Source organism: Copadichromis virginalis, linkage group LG2, assembly GCF_057382275.1.
Source record: "Copadichromis virginalis isolate Kocher_CV1m ecotype Utaka linkage group LG2, C_Virginalis_male_GT1.1, whole genome shotgun sequence".
Lineage (NCBI taxonomy): Eukaryota > Metazoa > Chordata > Actinopteri > Cichliformes > Cichlidae > Copadichromis > Copadichromis virginalis.
The window spans coordinates 2,453,342-2,478,081 of NC_140619.1; the positions used below are offsets into that span (position 1 = coordinate 2,453,342).

The 24,740-nt window shown below is 41.9% G+C and overlaps 1 protein-coding gene across 1 annotated transcript in view; it reads left to right on the plus strand.

Annotated features, from left to right (window-relative positions):
* Positions 1–22,208: 22,208 nt before the first annotated feature.
* gfra3 (GDNF family receptor alpha 3) overlaps positions 22,209–24,740 on the plus strand; it is an 80,122-nt gene continuing 77,590 nt past the window's right edge. Inside the window, exon 1 of the mRNA XM_085467791.1 lies at positions 22,209–22,734. Coding sequence (XP_085323917.1) covers positions 22,671–22,734 — 64 coding nt within the window. The 5' untranslated portion in view covers positions 22,209–22,670. The remainder of the gene's footprint in view (positions 22,735–24,740) is intronic.

Below are 24,740 nucleotides of genomic sequence, written 5' to 3' on the forward strand. Positions count from 1 at the left end.
GTGTGTGTGTGTGTGTGTGTGTGTGTGTGTGTGTGTGTGTGTGTGTGTGAGACAGAATGCAGAAATCTAGCTTTTGAACATATTCCAACCCCCCCAAAAAAGACAAATTATAAAATTTTCTGCAACTGAATATTTCCTTAATTTTGGTTGGTCTTCCTTGAGTTTGGCCTCATTGGCTCAGTGGGCATTATAACCTACAACTCTTGCACCGATTTTAAACATAACAATGAAGCTGAAAAAATGTAGCTGTTCACCAGCATCGCAATTCCATTACTTTTTATCCTGGCTTACCTTGGTGTGGTTTGCAGAGTGCTTCAGAAAGATGAGGAAATCTGTTTCTTGCACCCATCCTGATTTATTTCCACTACCAGTACTTCCTACTGGTCCATCTCTGACACAGTGGTCAGCATAATGTATGTGTGGGAACACAAACAGTGGAGGAATTGTGTTGCCAATGGCATTAACCGCATATACAAATGCGACCAGTGAACCTCTCTCTGCTGATGTCGTTGCCCCAACTTGTTTAATATAAGTTAAAGTAATAGTGTGGTAAGTTGTAACATCTGCATTATTGTTACAACTAACCCAGACTGTTGCTGTTACAACTGACCCAGACTCCTATAGCCATGAACTAGCTAACATTACAGCCAACGGCTAAACATTAGCACTAAAGACCTACACAGAATATATCCCCATAGACATACAAATAACATAATTTAAGTTTGATGAGTTTAAGTGCAAAGCAGATAATGCTATTAGAAATTGAAATAAAGTAGAAAAACTTACTTTTTTTCGTGTTAAATTGTCTGTGTTTGACAAAATGTGCTGATTTTTCACATGTGATAGCAGAACTGAGTTGGGCATGCACAGGATGAGTCACATCATTTGAAACTTAGCCCTGATTGGAGAAATTGGAAGTGTTACAACTGACCCACGTTACAACTATCCCCGGTCTCCCCTACATCAGCTGTAGTTTTTATGTAGTTCCACAACTTCCATGAAGCCCTGAGACCCTGTGTGGATCACAACTTTACCACGTTCTACCAAAGTGGACATAATAGTGTGAAACACTATTACTAATGCTCTATTAAAAATATTTAAGCAGTAGTTTGATATTAAGAGCATTACATCAGATCCATGCATTTTAAATGGTGGATCCAGGTGTGTGGTTTTGTGCAGGTTTATGCCTCTTGGCACATTGTTTGGATTGCAGTGTATGACTGCATTGAGTCCTGTCTCCCTACAATCGGTGAGATTTCTCTCTAACTCTGAAGGTATGAAGTCTCCAGTGAGCTTAGCTTAACAGTGGTCAAGACTAAACACATATCACTGATCTCTCTCTTTTTTGTAAATGTGTAAGCTTTCTTTTTCAATGTCAAGTTTATATTATTGTATGCTTAAATACTGGACTTCACAGTTTTGGATGTGTCTGTCCCAAATTACACATCTCGATTAATTTTCACAAGAAAGAAAGTCTGGTGAAAATTCCAAGCAAATATTATCTTTAACAGTTTTTGTGATAGTCATGTTCAAACAGTGTGTAAGGAAGAATGGCATGAAAGTGGATGAACTGTGTAGAAAAAACTGAATATCTAAAACCACGTTTGATATATGAAACTTAAATTAACAGTAATTATCATATATTCTATGTTCAAAATTTGGACCACAAAATATTAATGAGCAGAAAAATGTTTTCTTATGATTTTCTGATTTAAGGTGGATAGACTCAGTTGTTGGAAGTTTCCAAGTTATAATTGAAGAACCATCTGGAAACTCCAGAATTTTGTTTTATGTGGGTATGTACTGATATTTCTGTTTTTATGGTTTATGCTTGTCATGTTTACTCAATCCAGCATGTGGCTCCATCGGGCCCCTTCGGGGGGGTGCCCTCAACCTCTGGGCCTGGGGTTCGGTCCACTCTGGCACATCTGGCTACCGGCGGAGCTCACGGGCACGTTACTGCAACCTCCTCTGGCTTCTGCTCCGTGGCTGCTTGGTGACCCTCATCTGGGGCTCTCCTCAGCTCTTTCCGGGAGGGTGGCACAGCTGCCCCTCCGCTGGTCTTCCTTGGACTCTTGTGCTCTGGGGGTCTCTGGATGTCTGGAGCCTAATCTCCTTCTTAGCTGCTTCATGGACAGGCTATGGCTCGCACACCCTCTAGCAGATCATTACATGAAGGAACCTTTTTTAAATACAAGCGTGCTCATGCTCACAGGTGTACACACGGGTGCTCACACACACAAACCCTCTAGCAGATCTTCTACCGTGTTACTTATAACAGAGATGCATCTCTGCTTGTGGTGCAGCGGGTTGGGTTACGGTCTGATATTCTTTGGTTTTTCTATAGTCTCAGGTGGAATGGTTGGCTGGCTTCCCTTACTGGGCTCGCCTCAGGTGGTGTCCCCCATGATTTCATCCTTTCTAAACCTGCTTTTTACAGTTGAGTGCTGGGCTGCAGTGGTTCTTTGTCAGATCATTGTTGGCAATGAAATCATGGCAATTGGAAAATCCCTCATCAGGAGCATCTGGCAACTCCCAACCAAGGCTGCTTCTTTCTTCATCCAGCTTGTCAAAGGAAGGATTTCCCCTCCTCACCAGCCTGCACACTCTCTTCTTGGAACTCTCATGGATTTTTAGTGCGCCACCAGCCAGCCACACACTCCCTCCACCCCTTCTGTTGCATGCAAATCAAGTACGACTGACTTTGTAAATTCCATCTCTCTTTGCCAGCACAGTATCTCTACTGGACATCTGTTAATTCTGTTTCTTCTTTGGCAGCGCTCCTATGTCTGCATAACCTCGCCTTTGCTTACCCACTAGTCACTTTCCATTCCCTCATTGTAAATAAACAATGACAGGGGACTTGATCCTTGAGCTGTACCAGTTTTTGGCACAGCGTGTTTTGGGGTTTGAAAGTCACAGAGACACCATGTTTAGTGTTTCCTCATGTGTCAGGAGTATCGGAAGAGCTGAGACTGATTTTCTCTCAAGGTTTTCACTTGGGCAGCAGTTGTCCTTCTCTCCTGGATCGTGCAGAGCTTTTTTTAGGAGCCTTCCCAGCTTTGACAAATGTTCAGCTGGGATCACCACATTTACTCAGGGGTTTCTTGATATGAGCTTCTGTCAAGAAGCCAATATGATAACCTTATGTGGAGGTCCAGCTTTTCAGATCCAATCCAAATCAAATCACTCAAAGAGATCCTGGAAAAGAGTAGGATTCTTAAAACAGAGTTTATTATACAGTGTCATACAGGGCCTTGCAGAGACGTTTAAACGGGCGGGTGCTCAAGCTCCTCTGCAGGTGCCTGGTGTCATATGAACAGCAAAAACAGTACAAACACAGTGAGACAACACATAGCAAGCAAGCATAGCAAAGTGAACCCCGGGGTGTAGAGCCTTTAAGCACAAACAGCAGAGACACACAAAATGACAGACAGGAAAGTGCCGGTCGGGGCATATCTGACCCTCCTCCTGCTGCTGGGTAACTTTCCATTCCTTGCTTTTTACTTGGACGGTATTAATTTTAAACTAATAAGTATTTTCTCAACTCTACAAATGTCAATATTATCTCAATTATCCATGCAATATGTTTGTCAATACTTTCCCCAATCAGTTATCAATCCTGCTTGCGCTTTGATCCTTTCTTAATCTCCAACACTTGTGCTACTACTCCATAACTTTCCAGGCGCTATTCCCAGCATCCATCATTTTAATTGGGTCCCTTTCACAGTTTTATGGTCAGAGCAACTCCAAGAGTCCGCAAAACTACAGACATCAAACCGACTGCAGAGCAAAAACATTTAATCCCCCTGCCAACTTTGTCAGGTTTGCTCTCAGCGGTCGGCTACTGTATCCGTCAAGGAAGGGTTTTTCACAACTTTGGGCAACGGAGAGCGCCAGGTGCAACCTTCTGGCAGCAAAGACGGGCGGAGAGGCTCCCAGGTGCATCTTAGCAGGGCCACGTTTATTTAACCCTGTGTTTGGACTTGTCACCATTGGCCATAACACAATCAAAGGTTACTTATTATTATCTTACTATTCATCTCTGATTGAAGAAAACAAGAACAACTCTCTTCAGCACTGTAGACAGCTTAAGAAAAGGTCAGAGCTCCGTTGAGCCAAACATTCCTTTAACCTTGAGTAGTAATCTCTTCACAGTGCTTCTGTATCACTATATACATATGAACAAACAGAAAAAATATATGTATCATATGTGTATGAGTTCAGGGTGGTCATGGCTTTTGGGAAGAAAGTGTTCTTGATTCTGCTGTGCCTCCTGAAGTCAACAATCACCTCTTCGGTTTTGTTAGTGTTCAGCACCAGGTTGTTCTCTGAACACCAGGCTGCCAACTTCAGGACCTCCTCTCTGTAGTCTTCCTCGTCTCCCTTTGAGATGAGTCCGAGTACCGTGGTATCATGAGTAAACTTGATGATGAGATTATTGTTGTGGGTCGAACTGCAGTCGTGGGTGTAGAGAGGATACAGGAGGGGGCTCAGCACACAGCTGTGTGGGGAGCCGTGCACAGTGTGCAAGTGGAGGAGAGATGAGGGCCGAGTCTTACAGTCTGGGGCTGGTTTGTGAGAAAGTCCTTTATCCAGGCACATGTGAGAGGGGGGAGGCCAAAAGTGACCAGTTTGGTGATGAGGATGCCCGGAATGATTGTGCTGATGGCTGAGCTGTAGTCCACAAAGAGCATTCGGACGTAGCTTTGCCACTATTCCAGGTGGCTCAGCACAGAGTGGAGGGCTATGGCGATGGCGTCTTGTGTGGATCTGTTCATGCGATATACAAACTGGTGGGGGTCAAGGTCTCGGGGGAGGTAGTCCTTGATGTGCTGGAGGAATAGTCTCTCGAAGCATTTCATGATTACTGGTGTGAGGGCCACAGGGCGGTAATCATTCAGGCTACTGATGGGAGACGTCTTCGGCACTGGGATGATTGTGGCTGATTTTAGACAGGATGGGATGGCTGCCTGATCCAGTGAGAGGTTGAAGATGAGGGTGAGCTGGTGTGTGCATGCTCTTAGTAGCTTGCTAGGTACTCCGTCTGGACTGGAAGCCTTCCTGGGGTATCACACACTGACATCGTGTTCTGTTACAGCCATGTACCACAGGCCTTCAAGCTGGCATTAATTAAACCATCACTTAAATAATCAGAATCAGATACTTTATTGATCCCCAGGGGAAATTATGTTGGTTACAGTGCTCCAATACAAACAGTAAGAAAATCAGACAATACAAGAAGTATGAAATAGAACAATATATACATATAAGTCACTTACTAATAAATGTCTGAATATGAAAGAATTACAGTTTACAGTGTGTTAGGTGGATGAGTTGTACAGGGAGATGGCCGTACAGTACAGTGGTGCTTTTTGGTCATCTCCATGGCTAGCCAGCACGTGATGGAGTGGGTGGGAGGTATTATCCAACACTGTCTTTATCCTGGACAACATTCGCCTCTCTGACACCACCCTAAGAGAGTCCAGCTCCGTGATCAAATGATCTTCTAATGTCCTCTGGTCGTGGACTCATCTCTGTGCTTGTCCAGCGTTCGATACTGTTGACTGTTGAAATGGTAAATAAACTGGTTCTTATATAGAGCTTTTCTACTCTATCGGAGAACTCAAAGCTGTTTAATGCAATTTGCCTCATTCACCCTGTTGTGATATTTTGATATCATGGTAGCATTTACAGGATATTGTTTTATAGTGATATTATACAGGAAAACTGTTACTCAATAAGGCCCATTTACTAGTTGTTTTTCTCTTTCTCTGTGATCCAAGAATTAATGTGTAAGAATCACAGGCTGGTACCAAGGTCGAAAATACCACAGAGACCACTTCCTTATTCCCATCCTCCCTTCTTTATCTCTTAGAAAAAGGCTTGTTAAAGGCCAGGTGGTTTGTTTCAGAATTCACTAATGAAAGAACTCTGTATTCTATGTCTAGGAGTGTATTTTGCTGGGATAATCATAAATTGTAGCTGAACTGATAAACTATACAAAGGATACTTCTTTGCTCAGAGGGCAGGAAGACGCTTCCTTATTTGGTCTGTACCGGTTTGAACTGAGAATCTGCTGACACACGAACCTTTTTCCTCTATATAAGCTGTTGTCTGATGAATAAACCTTTGAGTTGATTTTGGGAAAGCAACCTGAAGCAGTCTGTGTTTCCTTGTTCTCCCAAGCTACTCCCGACGCTGTAACTAACCTGCTGAACGGCATACTTGAGTGTTACTTTGAATAATTTTGAATCTTATAGGGTAAAGACTGTTAGGATGCCTGGGTCGTCGACCCAGGGTTTTTGAGTTTATGATATTATTTAAACTGTCTAGTTTTTGGTTTCTTTGAGTTCTGTCTTATGGCTTAGGTCTCTGTCTTCTTTAGTTGCTCTGTCTCCCCTATCACCTGCATCCCCTTGTCTAGTTCGCGTCTATGTGTATCTTAAGTTCCTATATCCCCGTGTTCAGTCAGTGTTTGTGTCTGCCCTGATCCCACGTCTCTGTTCCCTCTGTAGTGCCTGCATGTGAGTCTGTGTCTTTGTTCAGTCTGTGTTATGTGTTTCCTGTTTTACTTTGAAGGTCTCCGTCTTTTCTCAGTGTGTTCAGTTTACGCTTCTTTGGTCTCGTCAGTTCTGATTTGCCCCAGCTGTGCTTCCCTCCTGTTACTCATTTCCTGATTGCTCCCTCTGTGTATTTAAGCCCTGTGTTTCTTAGTGTCTGTGTCGTGATCTACCGTTTATTTTGCTGTGTGTTTTGTCAATCCGCCGGTGTTAGTTTATTTTGGACCTTTTTTCCCCAGTTATGTTATGTTTGAGTTCAGCATTAAAGCTGTTTTGGTTTAAGTTCTGTCTCCGGAGTCTGCACCTTGGGTCCTATTCCTGTCTGCACACAGCCACACCTAACAGAAGATCGCGACCAGAACATGGACCCAGCAGACTCCGTGTGGTATCAGCGACCCGCAGTTTCTGCCTTCCTCAAGGAGATCGTGAGGGAGGAAGCTGAGCATGCCCAGGAGCTCCAGTCACCCTTCTATGGGTCACGTTTGGCTTTGGGAGGGCCCCGCAGCCTCCAAACTGCCATGGCTACGGCCGAGCCAGCGTCTATGCCTCGGGCGATCAGGTTGAGCACGTGCTCCTTCTCTCCAGTCGCTACACCTCCGCCTTCACCCCTGGATTACCAGTCCGACAAGAGAGTTAAGCGGCGGAGGAAGAGAGATTATGTGACACCGGACGTTAGACTCACTCCGCTGCAGTCCTTCGCTCTGTTTTTGGGTCTGCCGCGTTCTGAGCTTCACAAACTCTCTGCTTCCTCATCGCAGCCCGGTCCTTTGGAGGATTTGCAGCCCAGTTCGCCACCTCCCACTTCCCGGAGGAGGCGACGCTCACACCGTCACCACTCTTTTTCTGCGGAGCAACGCCCGGTGGTGAGTTGTGATTGCTGTCGTTCCTCGGAGCCGGAAAAAAAACAATCATATGAACACTGCTAAGACTGAGACTATTAAGACTGTTAGACGTGGTGGTGGTAGGAAGTTAAAAAACGTTTTAGAAGAGTCTGTGTTTGCTGAGCCTGCTCCTTCGCACCATTGTGTTCCTGCTCCCAGGGCAGCTCAGGCCCAGCATTCCCCTGCACCTGTTTCAGTGCTTCAGGTGAGGGAGGCTGAGGTCCAGCTGGTCCCTGCTCAGGTGTCTAGGCTGGCTGAGCCTCTGCCTGTCGCTGCACCCGTACCAGCTCCTCGGGTGGGGACTGCAGCTGCCCAGCCGTTGACTGTGCCTGTCCCGGCTCCCAGGGTGAGGATGACCGGGAACCAGTTAGCTCCTGCACCCGTACCTTCTCCTCGGGTGGGAGTGGCTGGTGTCCGGCAGGTACTTGCACCTGTTTCTGTCCTCGCTGGAGGCTCGGGTGAGCCGAGGAGCCCGTTCAGCCTCACGCCTCGTCAGCTGGAGGGCCCGAGGAGCCCGTTCAGCCACCACCGGCTCCACCGCCTGGTCCGGCCTCCGAGTCTGCAGCTCCGCCTGGTCCGGCCTCAGCCTCTGCAGCTCCGCCTGGTCCGGCCTCCGAGTGTTCAGCTTCGTCTGCTCCTGAGGTCTCCATGCTGTCTGTTCCTGCACGTCCTGTCCGGCCTGCACGTCCTGTCCGGCCTGCACGTCCTGTCCGGCCTGCACGTCCTGCACATCTTGCCCGGCCTGCACGTCCTGCTCGTCCCGTCCGGTCTGCTCGTCCTGCACGTCCTGCTCGTCCTGCACGGCCTGCTCGTCCCGCACGTCCTGCTCGTCCCGTCCGGCCTGCTCGTCCTGCACGTCCTGTCCGGCCGATGACTGGACGTCATTGCTGTCATGGACGGCCCCCTGAACTACGTCGCCGTCGGTGCCTCCCACCCGGCCGGCCTCCTGACCTGTTTTCTGGGCTCTTGGACCATCAGCCTCCGGGCTGCCCCCCTGACCTGCCCGGGTTTGGACTGTTGTGCCGTTAGCCTCCGGGCCGGCCCCCCTGAACTTTTTTGAGACTATTGCCTGGGCCTCTGCGCTTTTCGTGAGCTCTTTTGTTTGTTTGCTTTTGGACTATGCCTGGGCCTTGGTGCTGTTGTTTTGGACTTTGTTCCTGTGTTTTCTTCTGTTGCTTTCCAGGCTCCGTTGTTTGTTCTTTCTTTTTTTGTTTTGGCTCCTTGTTTTGTTTCCACGCCTCGGAGGAAACCCGATCCACGGAGAAACCCGGGACGGAGATTTCTTTCACACCCTTTCACACCCATTTGGACAAGCACTTCTTTCTATGCTCTTTCTATGTAAGTGCTTTCTATCTAAGCGGTATTCATACTCCTATGGTTAGATATGAGAGCCACCTTAGCATCTTGCCCAAGCAGTAGTAAGCGACCTGCTCTACCACCTGAGCTACATCAACCCGTATTGAAGTATTGAAGGTACTGCACTGCAGTGGTTTGAAATGTATCTATCTAAATAGACTCCAGTTAGTGTGTTAGGAGGTGTCTCCATTTACGTTAGTGTCATGGTCCTGTGGCCATGACTGAGTGACTTTATGTTTATGTTCTTTATTGTTATTACTTTCATTATTATTCGTGGCTGTTTTGGGATGGTTTGTGTTTTGGGATTTTAGATACTGGGTTCTGGGTTTGTGCTCCCTCTATTGGTCCCTGGTGTTAGTGTTCCCCTGTCTCGTCAGGTTAATCAGGTCCAGCTGTTTCCCCCACCTGTGTGTGATTTCCCAGTGTCTCTCTGTGTACTTATAGTGTGTGATTTCCTCTGCTCCTCGTCGCGTCGTCTGTGTTCATACCCTGTGAAATCCCCTGCGTGCTCTCTCTGCTGTTCTCCCTTCATGTTCAGGTTTGCCACTCCTTTGTGTAGTTTATCCCAGTTTAGTTCGTCCTTAGTTCTGTTTGCCATCTCCACTTTATGTTCAGTATTGTCAATAAATCACCTTCACATCTAAGGAAGCGCTGCGTTTGAGTCCTCCTTTCCACTCTTCACACGGCCGCTGCCCTGAGCCGTGACAGTTAGCGTCATTTATGGAGATCCACAGGTTTCCACACTAGGACCAATTCTCTTTATATTATACATGCAGGGTATGTATAATATAAACAGGGTATGCATTGATTATGCAGTGTGGGTAGACATAGCATACATTTTCACTGATATGCCCTGTCTACCCAACTTTATCTGTCCATGAAGCCAGGTAACACACACCAGTTAGTTAAACTGCAGACCCGTCTTTGCTGCCAGAAGGTTGCACCTGGCACTCTCCGACCAGGACTTAAAGACCTGGACGACCTCTAATTTTCTACTTCTAAATTCAGATAAGTTACTGTACTCATACCTAAAAATCGTAGAAATATGGTTTTTATCCAAAAGCTTACTCTGGATGAAATCACCTTGTCCTGCAGTAAAATTCTGAGAAAGCTTCAAGTCATTTTTGACCAGGATATGTCCTTCAGTGCATATATTAAACAATTTGTATTACAGCTTTCTTTCATTTGCATAATATCTCCAAAATTAGAAAACATCCCAACATCAAAAACAACAGAGCGATGCTGCAAAAGTACTGACAGGGACTAGAAAGAGAGAGCAGATTTCTCCCAGAATGGTTTCCCGTAATTTGGTTAAATCCAGAATCAAATTTAAAATCCTGCTCCTCACATGCAAGGTCTTGAATGATCAGCCCCCATCTTGTCTTAATGACCTTATAGCACCATATCACCCCATTAGAGCACTTCGCTCTCAGACTGTGGGCTTACTTGTTCTTCCTAGAGTATTTAAAAGTAGAATGGGAGGCAGAGCCTTCAGCTTTCAGGCTTGTCTTCTACAACAGTGTTTCCCAACCACTGTGCCTCGGTGTGCCATGAGATATGATCAGGTGTGCTGTGAGAAATCGAATTGAGCCAATTCCACTATACCTGGTGTGTGGGGAAAATGATCAATATTCTTTTTGTAACATTTTTGTTTGGTTGTGTGCCGTGTAATTTTTCTAATGTTAAATATATGATGTGGCTCCAAAAGGTTGGGAAACACTGGTCTCCATAACCAGCTGCCAGTTTGGATTTAGGAGACAGACACCCTCTCTACGTTTGAGATTAGGCTTAAAATGTTCCTTTTCCCTAAAGCATACAGTTAGGGCTGGACCAGATGGACCTGAACCAGGGTTTGCTGGAGATTTCTTCCTGTTAAAAGGGAGTTTTTCCTTCCCACTGTCACCAGAGCACTTGCTCAAAAGGGGTCATATGATTGTTGGGGGATTGATGGGGTTTGCTCTGTTTGCCTTGTATTATTGTAGGGTTTTTACCTACCAATATAAAGTACCTTGAAGCAACTGTGGTTGTGATTTGGCAATATATAAATACAACTGAACTGAATTAAACCTATCTGAATTAAACTGAAACCAAAAACCATAGAGAAGGTCAGAGTTTCACTGTGTTTGTAGATCTAGAGAAAGCATGTGATAGGGTGCCAAGAGAGGAAATCTGGGTATTGTTCATTAGTGGAGCTGAGTGTCACGGGTGATTTGTGACAGAAGAATAGAAACAAGAGTGAATGAGTAGGCTTTGTAAGATGGTTGTGAGATGTGCTGTAGATGGTGAAACTGACAAGAAGACAGGAAGCGGAGCATGTTCACTTTGTGCAGAGGTGAAGATGAAGATGAAGATTTTCATTGGAATGGAGAAAATAATTTTTCTGCTGCCAACCCTTCCAAAAAAGCCAGACCTGTTCAGCATCTTTCTAACTGCACTGTGTTTTTGCAAATCCTTTGAGCACTCCACAGTGTGACCTGGGGGGAAGTTGCTAAGACGTCCACTCCTGGGAAGATTGTAGCACACAGCTGAATGCTGCAGACCAGGACACAGGCAGAACTTATTGGAAGCAATAAGGATATACTTAGTTTTTTTATATATATATATTATAAATACTACAGTGACTGATGCTTAATTGCCATTATAAATTATTATGTAAGTGTTTAGAGTTTAGCAGTATCAGTACTTTAGTGTTTAGTGATAAACCACTTTAAATGAACATTAACAAGTAGGCCAAAGTGGTTTTGTTATCCCTCGTACCACAGTCAAGTTGATACAGATGAAGTTACAGTAAGATTGTTCTTATCTTAAAAAATAATCCACTATCCAACTAATAATCCACTTCGTGAAACACAGACTCCTCAGAGATTAGTAACACCTGGACTATGGAGTCTTAAACTAAAGCATTTAGGATTAACTTAAAACCACTAGTGCTAGTGTGGTTTAACCAAACTGTGGAATCAAAATAGCTTACATTTCTATGAAACTGGAGAAGAAAATCCAACTGTACCAATGGCAGCAGAAAAGAGACAGCGGTCAAACAACCTCACTGAGGATGAGAAAACTCTTTTGAAGACAAAAGTCTCCAGATTTTGTAGAACAATGTAAAAAATGTGTAAAAAAAGATTGTTGCAGAAGCCAGAAGGAGGGGTTGACAACTGGTGAAGGACCTGCAAACAAGGACTCGGAGCAGTTGGATGAATTTCTGACAGGAATAATGGAGAACCAACCACCAACAACCTTTAGAGAACATATCAGACGATGACCATCTAGACAGTTCAGGCGAGGGATCACGCACACCTGAAGTGAGCATATTAAGCCCTGATTTAGCCTTTCTCTCATTTCAGACTACTGTTTGTCACCAACAGCTCTCCCATGTGTTCATTTGATCATATGAACTGTTCTTGTCTGTAGATGGAATTCAAATGGACAGAACGGCAGAGTTAGAAGACAGTTTACCCTCCACACCCTCAGAAGCTATGATGTCTGCCAGCACTGCTCACAGGAACAGAAGACTCACAATGAAAAGCTGGCAACTGAATTTCATGAAGCTGAAGTATCTAAAGGACGAGCATGAAATGAAAATTAAGATGCTCAAAGTAGAAAGTAGCAATCTAGATGAAGTAGAGCAAGATGCAACGGTCTCATTATAACAGCAATGAATAAATTCTTTTCAGTACATCATATTGTGTGACTCATTAATATACCAGACACAAATACACTTTAGAATAATTTGATCATGACTTGTGAAACTGTATATTCCAGTGGAACAATGAAAATGTAAAATGAAAAAATTACACAATGCAAAAGTTTCTCTGTAAGTAAGTCTTCTCTGCGGTTTACATGAGGGAACATCTGGATTGTCATCTTCTAGTATTGGAGGGTCTGGGCATTCATGCTGTTTGAGGTAGTTATGAAGAACAGCTGTTGCATTAATGACAATGCAGCAGCTTCTTGGCGTGAATCGAAGTGTACTCTGAAAAAGTCTCTTCCAAACACCAAACATGTGCTCCACTAGACTCCTAGTGTGCATATGAGCTTGGTTGTAGCACCTTTGCTCAGGTGTAATTGGGTGCAAGTGTGGTGTAAACAAAAAAGCAAACCCACTGTCACCGAGCAATAATCCAGTATGATCTCCTCACACGAGTCACATGAACTGAGCATACAGTGATGAGTTAAGTAAAACCTGTGTGTCAACTTTCAGCATTTACTTTATGCACTCCAGAACCGATGTGGGCAAGACTGTAGCACTTCTGTTTGTGAGTGTGTGTAAAACGGTATTCCTGATTGCGGGTTGTAAGTGAAGCTGTTAAAGCTGTTGATATCTGAAGAGGAGCAGCGTTCTGTCATTGTCTTCTTGGCCTCAACATTCAGTTCAATTGAATTCAATTCAGCTTCATTTACACAGCACCAAATCACAAAAAGATTTGCCTCAAGGTGCTTCATATTGGTATGTAAAGACCCCGTACAATAATACAAAGAAGATAGAGAAACCCCTCTAAGCAAGCGCTTTGTCAAAAGCTTTTGAATGAACACTTTGCAGAAGCTTTTCCCTGAAATCAGGGTGCCTCATCAGTTTCTTTCATAAAATCAATTATGGGAATTGCATGTGAAGATATGTAAGCACACATGGTGGCAGACCATCTGCATGCATGTGTACATGAAAATGTCTCCTTTACTTCCCACTACTGAATTAGGAACATAGAACTGTGGTAAGGACCAGAACAGTCACAGCACTCGTCTCTGCACCAGGTAGTCATTTACATTTAGTGCTGAAACTACAAAAAAACAATATATGTAATAGACAAGCACTAGTCCAGTGCTCAGCTCAGAAATGAACACTTCTCCAAACCCATCGATGTGTTAAACAATTTTTACCATTTATATTATTAACACTTTTCTTCCACTTTTAAACATTTTTTTCCTGCTGTTAAAAAATTTACATGCTTCCTGATTTTTTAGTTTTTGTGCATATTTGTCACACTTCCATATTACAGATGATTAAACAAATTTTAATATCAGACCGAGATATAGAGTCAAAATGTTTGGAGCCAGAACAGCAACATCTGGTTTTGAAACAAAGAAAAATGGCAATGACAACCAACCATAGATATAAAAAAAATGTGGTCATTGAAAAATTAAATAAGCTGGCCTCTAACTCCGAAGAAAAGTCAGCTAGCTAACACAAGTTATCAAACACGAGTGCAACTAATAAGGTACGAGTGAACTGCTTTAAACCTATATGAATCCTCGTGCTGACGAGCAAGACCAAAGAAAAATCCTTACATGATTTTAAGGACCTCAACCTGAACCTGACATGCACTCCACCAGGTCCTGTGCCCGGTAACGTCCAGATGAGAAAACAGTAGAAAGTCTTCCAGCTCCTTTGAGACTATAATCCAATATATGGCATGATGTGTTTCTTTCTGAGATCTTTTATCCTCGTTCACACTCTCAGACAGGTTCTGACTGGTGACTTCGTGATTCAACAGATTGAGTGTGGGCTAGCGACATTGAAATCAGCTTTCCACAGGGGGAGAGGTTATTCCCCCCTAATAATTAAATAATCATGTAACAACAGAGTTTTATATTTACTCAGTTGTGTTTGTGTCTCATTAGAATTTATTTGAAGATCTGAACAGATATGCATATATACGACATGTATACAAAAATTAAATCAGCAACGGAACAAATTTATAATTAATTTATTATATTAATATTAATTTACAGCAGTGTACTTCACAGAACCCTGGACTGAAAGTACATTGCTGGTCAATAAATAAGCCCATAGCTGGTAAGCTCATAATTGAAATCAATTACTTTACAAATTGTAAAACGCATTTTCTAAAATAAAAAAACACGTCATCAGCATTGCCCTTAGATATAATAATTTTGACTGATATTCTGATATCAGAGTACTATTGTAATTTGTAGTTTGACCTGATGATAGCAGTGTTGTCTCATTTAAATTTCCTAAATTCAGATGGACACAATACAGAAACGTATCTATTTTCTTACTGAAAGTGTAATGTGATAATGCTGTATTTAAGTGCAATTTTATTTGGGAACCCAATTTTCCTCTAATTTTCCCATTTGACTCCAATGAGGACCATAATGTAAAAATCCTCATCAGGCCACATATAAGAGGACTTAAAATTAGCAACTGAGATCATAATCTTATCAGGAAAGCATTACTGAGGCACAAGGAAGCAACAATAGAAGTGTGTGTGTGTGTTTATAATAGGGCTGCAACTAAAGATTATTTTGGTTGTCGACTAATCTGCCAGTTTTTCTTTCATTAGTTGATTAGTCTTGTGCCACAGCAAATTAAAATAATGACCCAATAAATAATCAAATGTATTTCAATATTACTCAATAGGACTATCAGAATAAAAATGAAATAAATACAAACATTAAGTAATACCAATTAAAATGCTGGTAGTATTTAAACAAAAAACAATAATGTGAAAATATCAAACTTAAAATGGCTTCTGTCCTTAAATTCAAAATAAATCAAAAAGATTTTATTTTACAATCCAAAATAACAAGTTTCCAAAGTTTACACATGATTCAGTCCATAAATTCACAATTGCAATGGCCATCATTAGCAGCCTTTAGCAGATGATAGAGGTGATATTGTCCCTATAGCGTCCTGTAGTGCATTGCAGTTACAAAAACACATTTACGTGGTATATAACGGGTCGACAATAATGCTCTGCACTGAATTTTTATAGTTGACATCATTGAAAAACAAGCTACAAAGCTACACAGAATAAAAATAGCTTGATCCTACAGAAGGAAGTGCTTGCAACTGAAAACTGCAGTCAGTTATATTGGTTAAGAACGGAGCCATATACTATGAAGGGAATTCAGCATACTTATGGTAGTTTTGAGTTATCTGGATTCACTTATCCAAACACTGGCGATCAGGATAAGCAGTCACATGAAGCTGGTTATCAACTCACCAAGTGAAGCAGGGTTTCTCCTGCACCTTCACACGATAGGGGTGGTGTTGGCAGCATCTGATTAGCCGCAAATAGACATTTCACAGATCATACGACTTTTCTTACACAGAAAATGATTGCTATACTCCAGAGATGCAATCAAATGGTGACAAAAATTGCTGCAGGACCAGCACCTCAGTACAGGAAGTCTGGGTTCGGCTCTCTGTTTAAAAAGTCCTAATCTCTGATACTATGAGTGTTACCCAGCAGACAATGCAGAGTTCAGATGGAGGACTCACCCAGTTCTAATTGCCTCAAGATCCAGGTGTCTTCCCTGATCCCTCTGATAAGAAAAAAGACTGAATGCCTTAGGTCCAATCTCTCATTTCACAGGACAAAACAGAAGAATCCTGCATCACTTCTTCACTTAACTTTTATACCTGCTCAGCCTTTCTTCCCTCTCCATCACTGGAGGTCACATCTTCTGAGATGACATCTGGCCTCACGCGTTGTGACATCCAATCATGTTAACACATTTCTGTGTTGTTCATAACAACAGTCACAGCTGGAGAACTTGGTTTAAATAAGAGATCATTTGTAAGTGATTTGTTGAGCTATGGAATCATTCTTTTATTTGTTTTATTTTATTGTTACAATAAGTGATCGCGTGAAACAACTGGTTTTGGTTACTCCACTTCCTGCTGTGCCTAGCAGGAGGTTTTATTATGAAGATCTACAGGAAGTTGTTCATTAACATTTGTTGTTAGGAGTAACTAAAAACAAAAAACCTCCAAAAACCAAAAATAAGCCTTTTGCTTGATTAGTCTCTGTTACTGAAGCAAAGCTTAATAAAAGTTGTTTAAAACAAACAAACAAACAAACAAACAAACAAACAAACAAACAAACAAACAAACAAACAAACAAACAAACAAACAAACACAATTCCAGACATTATCAGGTGAAGTCACAACAGTGAGATGAATGTTAGGCAGAGCTGCCAAAATCCGGCTAAATTAAAGTTGTTCCACGCGTCTCCACTGCAAACTTACCCTCTGTGTAAAATGTTTGCAGCGAGAGTGATTACTTATTGTACTCATGTTCATTTTCTTCATGGGTTATAGATGTTTACTTTTGAGGATGCTAATCACAGTATTTGATGCATAAAATATTGTTTTATTAATTGCTTGCTCATCACGCTAAGTCACAATTTTGTCATGATTTATGTTCAGTGGGTGAGAGTTAGTGTTATGAGAACACAAACATAATTTACTGAAGAGTACTGCACATTATCAGGATGTTTAATAATTCCAAATTGTAGTTGTTGTTTAATTGTTGAATTTTATGATTCACTTGAATGCTTGAAAGGGAATCTAAAATAAAACCTAGAAATGTGTGAGAGTACGGTAATAGTTCAGATACTTCTGAGTTTTAGAATCATTATCTTTTATATTTTCTTTTTTGTTATGTTGGTTAAACTTAGACATACTTATATTTATATACTTGATTATATTTTGATCAGCATTAAGCATAACTGACTGTCAGGAAAATATGAATTATTGTTTTGTGTTCAACACTTGAATGCTTAATATCATTACTCTTATTCAAAATCATGTATAATGATGGGTTGGCGACACATCTTCTCCATCCCTGCACTTTATTTCTTATTTAACATATTAATCAGACTTATATTTTGATTACATGTTTGATTAAGAATAAACACAATTTACTATCAGCAAACAGAAAGAGAAAATTCTTCAGTAAATCTGGTCATTCAGCACACACAATAAACATTTAAACTCCAGTTAAAAGTTTTTGCCCTGAGCAGATTTTGCTGTTTATTTCTAAGGTAATGGCTGCACATTAGAGCTCTGAAACTTTAAACGGGATCTAGTTAAACATTAAAGCTTATTGTCCCATAGGCTAATAAAGGAGACATGGACATTCCTTCAATATTGTTATAAATAAGAGTGAAATTCATTGCATTGATTGAACTGGTATTCCTGGGGTTTGTTCTGTGTTTCTAGCAGAGTAAAAGAGACTTTACAGCAGATTGGTTTTTTGTTTATTTATTTTTTATCTGAAAGTTAATTCAGATCCTCAAAGACTGGTAGCTTTAGTGGGTTAGTTGGTTAGTGCAAAATCTGTTATGGGTCTTGGCCTAGTTATGGCAGCAATACTTGACTCTACAATCATGTACATGCATAAATATATATTTGAATCATACATAATTTATAGGAGCAAATGGTTTGACTTTTATCTTAGGGTGCCTCATTTACCACTGGGTAAATTTATCTATAATAACACAATATTATATGTGATGAACTCCATCCATCCATCCACCCATCCATCCATCCATCCATCCATCCATCCATCTGTCCACCCATCCATACATACATCCATACATCCCCTTATTCAATTCAGGGTTGGGTTTGAAGCAGCAACTTCTGGTCCAGGTTGTTCTTCCCCAAGACACGTGGGAAGGGTCTTCTTTACCTGGGCGTGGCATTGTGGGTCTAGGTGAGATCGGTGGTGATATGGCTGCCTGGAAACCTGAAGGTGTTGATGGATTTCATCCATTCTCCATTTATAATGAGAGAAGAGTGAACCTGTCTGCACCTCCTTATGTCACGGCCCAGCGGCACGAGGGAACAAAGATGGACACAGGTGCAGAAACCAACCCGGAAGCGAGACGGTAGGGAACAAATGATTTATTTCCGCCCACAGGCAAACAAAAGCAAAAGCAAAGCGGCGCCACCACACTCGTGGCGCGTAGGATTATCTACGATAATGAGGGCGACCTAGACACCTCTAGGAGACGGCTGAACAGCAGAGGCAGCGGGGAGGTAGAAACAGGACTAGGTAGGGGCCGGGGCACTGGAATAAGAGGAGATCACGGTCAGTGGGATCCAGCAGACAATCAACTATCCTCCACAGTTGAATTGAGTTGCCTTACTTGGTTTCAGGTGGAGGTGACAGGTGGGGCGGAAGCCCGGAAGCGGTCGAAGCGTGGGGAGGCAGGCAAGTGAGTGGTGGGCCGGCAGGCCACGTCGTGTTAGCAGCAGGCGGCCCAGGTCCAGGAAGGCGGGAGTGAGGGAGACAAGATCTCCACTCCAGGTGCTACCTCTGAGGACAAGAAAAACAAGTAAGACATCACACAGCGTCTGACAGAGTTATGATGCTCCACTCGACTGACATGGGGATAGCAGATACTCAGGCGATGAATGGTTGAGAGCGCAGGTCTGATATACTGCTGGCATGATTGCTCACAGGTGGTCAGCCAGGGAGGAGCAACCGAACTCCGCCCAAAGGAGGAGGGGCCGCTGTCGGAGACCTGCAGGTGCCCACCCAGACCATGACACCTTAAGTCCATGGTGAGTTCTTTTGTTTTGAGGGCATTCAGTTTCAGGTTATTTTCTGAGTGCGACAGTGGGACAGATTCTCTACCTCTGCCCTGTAAGCTGTCTTGTCTCCATCAGAGATGAGACCAGTCAAAGTGGTATCACTGGCATACTTACCGATGATTGATTGATTGATTGATTGGTAATTTTATTTCAACATGTGAACAATATACAAGTACATTTAGATGATGATGGTTGAGTGGGATGGTGTACAGTATGAGAGTGGAGCTGAGAGATGGGTGCCGAGCTTAATGGATTGAGGCCGGTTTGTGAAGAAATCTTTGATCCTTTGAGGCGGTTGCGAGGGGATCTGAAGGTGATCTACAGGGTGGGCCATTTATATGGATACACCGTAATAAAGTCCTGTTTGTGGCACATTAGTATATGTGAGGGGGCAAACTCCTCAAGATGGGCGGTGACCATGGTGGCCATTTAGAAGTCGGCCATCTTGGATACAACTTTTGTTTTTTCAATAGGAAGAGGGTCATGTGACACATCAGACTTATTGGTAATGTCACAAGAACAACAATGGTGTGCTTGGTTTCAACGTAACTTTATTCTTTCATGAGTTATTTGCAAGTTTCTGACCACTCATAAAATGTGTTCAATGTGCTGCCCATTGTGTTGGATTGTCAATGCAACCCTCTTCTCCCACTCTTCACACACTGATAGCAACACCGCAGGAGAAATGCCAGCACAGGCATCCAGTATCCGTAGTTTCAGGTGCTTCACACCATAGACAATTGCCTTCAGATGACCGGTGCAGGCGAAGCTCTGCAGTTAATGGCCCGGAAAATGGCCAGTGATTGTGTGGTGTGGTAGAAAAGTGTGAAGATGCAGACTGTGCAGGCGCGCTGGCCTCTGACCTCTGCCAGAGGTGCGCTGGCGGAAATTGCTGTTAATAAATTTACTAACAGCAATTAGTAAATTTAATAAGTTTTGGTGTGTTGTTTGCCAGTCGTTTGTTTAGTTGTATTGTATCTGCGACGCTCTCTCCAGTTAGCATAGGGGAGTGCCTAGCTGAGCGTAAGCTCCTCCTTCAGGCATTCATTTTTTATTTAACAGAATTGGTAAAAGTACTCACCTGTCCTGGTTGCTTCTTGCAGAATGTGGAGCTAAAGAGTAAGAGCAGCTCAATCACCTGCTTGTGAGCTCCTGGAGCAGACCAGTGTGCCCAGGTTAGGGGAGTATGGTTAAGAAGGGTTTTAATTTACATAGAAATGGCTGAAGCTTATGTTATTGATTTGTTTATAGTATGTGTTGGAAATATGTATATGTTTGTTATGTGCTCTAATGTTGTTGTATGTTTGTTTGTGTGGAGAGTTGTGTTTTCGCTTTCATTAGTTAGTCTGGATGCTCACCTGAATAGGTAGAGTATAAAGCTTTTTTTTGCTTTTAGCTGGTGTTGGTGTTTGGGCTGTGTTAACATATATCTTCTTTAATAATGTTTTCTAGTCCATGGATACATTTTATTCCAGTTTTGCGTCATATTATTGGAAGGGACCTATGACCGCTGGCCAAAACTGACACCTGACATTAGACTGACATCTGGGGCTGAAACCAGCATAGGACCACCAGTGTTTCTGCAACTGGCCTTGTGCTGGCCCATGTGTGGGCCACCTCTGGCAAACCAGATCTGGGCCACCAAAGGGCCGTCATTCTTTGCGGTATGTGGGCCATGTGTAAGCACATTGTGTGGGCCAGATCTAGGCCATACCAATTTTGCTATGTGGGAAGTAGAAGCTAAGAACTAAAACACTAGAAATGGACAATAACTTGAACCTGGTATTCAATATCATGACACAATCCACTTCGTATTGGCTCTGTCCTGTTTTTGTTTATCGTACATTTAGTATTGTATAGTTATCATTATAGTATTGTATAGTTAGTCATTAGTACCTTTGTGTCTGTTAATTTTACTGAAATTTGGCATGTTATTTATTTGTAATTTCTAGTTTTATATCTCTTGGAGATATATATTTTATATACTTATAAATGCACCATGGGGAGCTTAGGGTGAAACAGAATTCCGGCACATTGTATACTGTGTATACTGCTGTATACATGTATGTATGTAACAGAAACACTAGGAAAGAAGGCGCACAGAACTAGGAATGATGGAAATCAAAAACAGAAAACTTCATGGTGTGTGAATTAAGAATCTAAGTGTAAGTGTAAGAATTGAACCGAAACAATAATAATCGAAACAGCACAAATAGTGAAAAAGAACATAAACATAATACAGAATAATACCAAAAAAACTCAACATCCTGGGGCAAAAAGGGCCAGAACTGGGACAAATAAAGGCTAAGAGAAACCCTGAGGGAGGAGGAACTAATATCGCTGAGAACTTAAGAAACAAAGATAACCAGAACCAGAAATAACAAAAGTCAAAAATATGAATTAACCAACAAATGCAAAACACTGGGTCACAGATCCAGTACCATGGCAGGTGTGGATCAAGAACAGCTGGTGGGTGAAGAAGGTTTTTTTATTGCTTGTTTGTTTTGTTTTGTTTACATTTAAATTCTTTTCTTTTAACATTTTCTTTAAAACTGTAAGACCCAGCACTGGCTTTGGCGATTAATTTTCTCTCTCTAGTCTATAGATTGTTGCTACCACGGCACTGAGGCTGTTAGTGTTGTGATGATGTCCTTGTAGTCATTACAGGATGCAAAACCGTTTCCGTGATCTAATTCTACAGAACTAATTCTGATGGTCGAAAGTTGCATCAATTGTCTTTTTTTTTGTTTTTTTGGTGTGTAGATATTCTAGCATCCAAATTATTAAACGGTCGAATATTTGACTACTTCAGTGATGTTAGTGTAAATGCGCATGTTTGTGATTTTATAATTAGAACTGAGAATAAATGTCGCTGGGCCAAAGTGAGTTGAGGCTGTGCGCAGTGTTTGGTGGTTACAGAAATAGGAAAAGCAGTTTACAGCGTGACTACCCTCTTTACAATGACCTAAGTAAAGGACTGTTTTCATCCGCCAGTTCCTAAAGGTGGTGGTGGTGATGATGATGATGATGATCTCAGGGGGTGTAGGAGGAGGGATATCACCAGTTTATAACCCCAACATCCGCCGTTTGTCAGCATTGTGATCGCAGAATGCACCGGGACCAAACGAAGCCGCGTTATGACTGTCTGTGTGCACAGCTGTAGCCCAGTCACATTTGCTCCATCCAGTTGAATTCTCCGAGCAGAGCTGCGTGAAAGCGAACCTTTGGCACAACAGCAGTCACAATCTCCCTCTCGGAGCGTTCTCGCTGGCGCGTACTTTGCACCGAGACCTTCCTCCGAGGCTTCTCCTTTCTTTTCTCTGGAGACTGAAACTTAAAGGACTTTCTCGTCGCAGGGCAGAGAACAGGGGACGCACGGATAGTGTCAGTGCGGTAAATGTAGCAGCGGGCTGTGTGTCTTACTGAGCGGTGCTGTTGGACTAGCCGAGAACGCACCACGGACTAGCCGAGAACGCACCGCGTCCCGTCCCACATCCTCCTTTTTAATTCCCCCCTCCCCGTCCGCCAATGGGTGGCCCGAACAAGACCACCATGATTCTGAACGGATTTGCGCTCGTTCTTTACCTCTCAGGTAGGTCCAGTGGTTTAATTATTGTCACAAGAGAGAGAACTCTTCAGGGAAACACCTGAAGAAAAACACAACAGTCTTTGTCTAGATGCTCTTTGTCACCAAAGTGAAATGGAGAAGAGAATGGAGAGTGAAAAGTCATTTCATAGCCTCACATTTTGGTTCGGCGAGCCTCTGTTGTTTTGTTTTAATGATTATTATGCATTTGCATAACTTCGATGCGAAGATTTGGGTTCGCTTGGTCAGGTTCATTGTTTTGAACATCAGCGATGGAAAGACTGTCTGAATATGGATGCGGATGCTGCCCACTACTTAATCCTCAATACTAGTTCGCTTTTATTTTTCTTAAAAAACTCAGTTTTTGGCTTTGTTTCTGTTCTCTTAGCTCAAGCAAGAAATTGAAGTTTCATAGAGGCGTTTTGAAAGGCAAAAAATACCTGATAGTCACAGTATTGACCCGTAAACCCACAGACTGATATACATCAGACTCCTATAAGGATCAAATTAGAATGAAATTTATTTATATTATAAGAGATATAGAGGTTCAAATTATAGTGTCATATTAAATCTTATATATGTAAGATTTTAAAGTTGGTCTTTAGTTTTTAGCTTTGGATATTGTGATATACTTTTATCAAAATGAAAAAAGCCATAGATAGCACATAATGAATAATTTAACTACATTTTACACAAATGCATCCAGCAGAAACTATGCGTGTAGGTAAAGTTAAAATCACATGTAGCTAAACAGTAGTTTAGTTTAGGGAAAGCGGAGAAGCCTGCATAGAACAAAGGTGTAAATACACTGCCTGTCTTCACTGGGTAACAGTGCAGAAGAGCTTTCTAAACACGTTCTATATCATGCTTTTTGTATAGAACTTGGTTGTTGTTTCATCAGATTGTGAAAATGTGAACTTCTGTGAGCACCTCCGTGTGAATGAGCCCATATTTGGCTGTTAGCGGGACAAGATTTGAACAGTTAATTGCTGTAAGATAACACTAAAGGTGGGAAATTCCTGACATCATCTAGAAGGTAACAGGATGACGAATCAGTTTCAGTTAGACGTTAGAGTTCAGTTGAATTTCACCTCACAGTGTAAAATGCTTTAATTGGCTCTATAAATAAAAACTGCTTAAACTGAACTGAGCATTCTGCTGAACTGCTTCAATGAATGAAGGTCCAATATGCACAAATAATTTGAAGCTTTAGTTTGTGTATCTTTCCAGTCACATTTTAAAATTTCTTAACATTTTTTGCAGGATAGTTGCATTTCTGGCTATATGAGTGGTTTCTATTCATATTTTTGTCATAGTAATCCATAGTTTTAAATAGTTGTTGTTTACATAGTTGTTATATATAGTCAATATATATGTCAGAAATGCGCATATGTGTGTGTGCACCCAGATATGTGTGTTTGTGTGCATTTTATTTTTTTTAATAGTAGGAGGGTGTATGACAGGGCCCACATACACTGCTGGTATGTTTTTTCTTGAAGGCATAAACTGATACGGATACTTTTTTTAAATGAAGCTCTCATCAGGAAATACTTGGAGAATTTTTAACCCCTCGATACTGCAGAACAACAGGGCTTTGTGCTGCTTTAGAATATCTTACATTTGTAGGCGGTGCTAGATTACTGCTGTATCAAACGGAAATACTGAATGTTTATAACCTTTTGCACATGGTGTGGACATATAATGATTTTAGTCAACCTCTGTAATGTTATAATCTTTTGTTTTCACAAAGTTTTCACAAAATTCATCAGAATATCTTTGTGGAATATTATCCCTGTAAGACTCAACCCATCAAAAAATAGCCTGAAAATTCAGATTTTTTGGAACTGAGATGTTTATTAACCTTTAATAACAAAATCCACATTTTTTGTTGCTATATTATGTTGTGTATGATATATTTTTATTATATATTTATTATATAATTTGTGTATCGCATTTGATACATTTTGTATTTTTGGCAACTTTTATTTAACAACAATGTTAATTTTAGACAA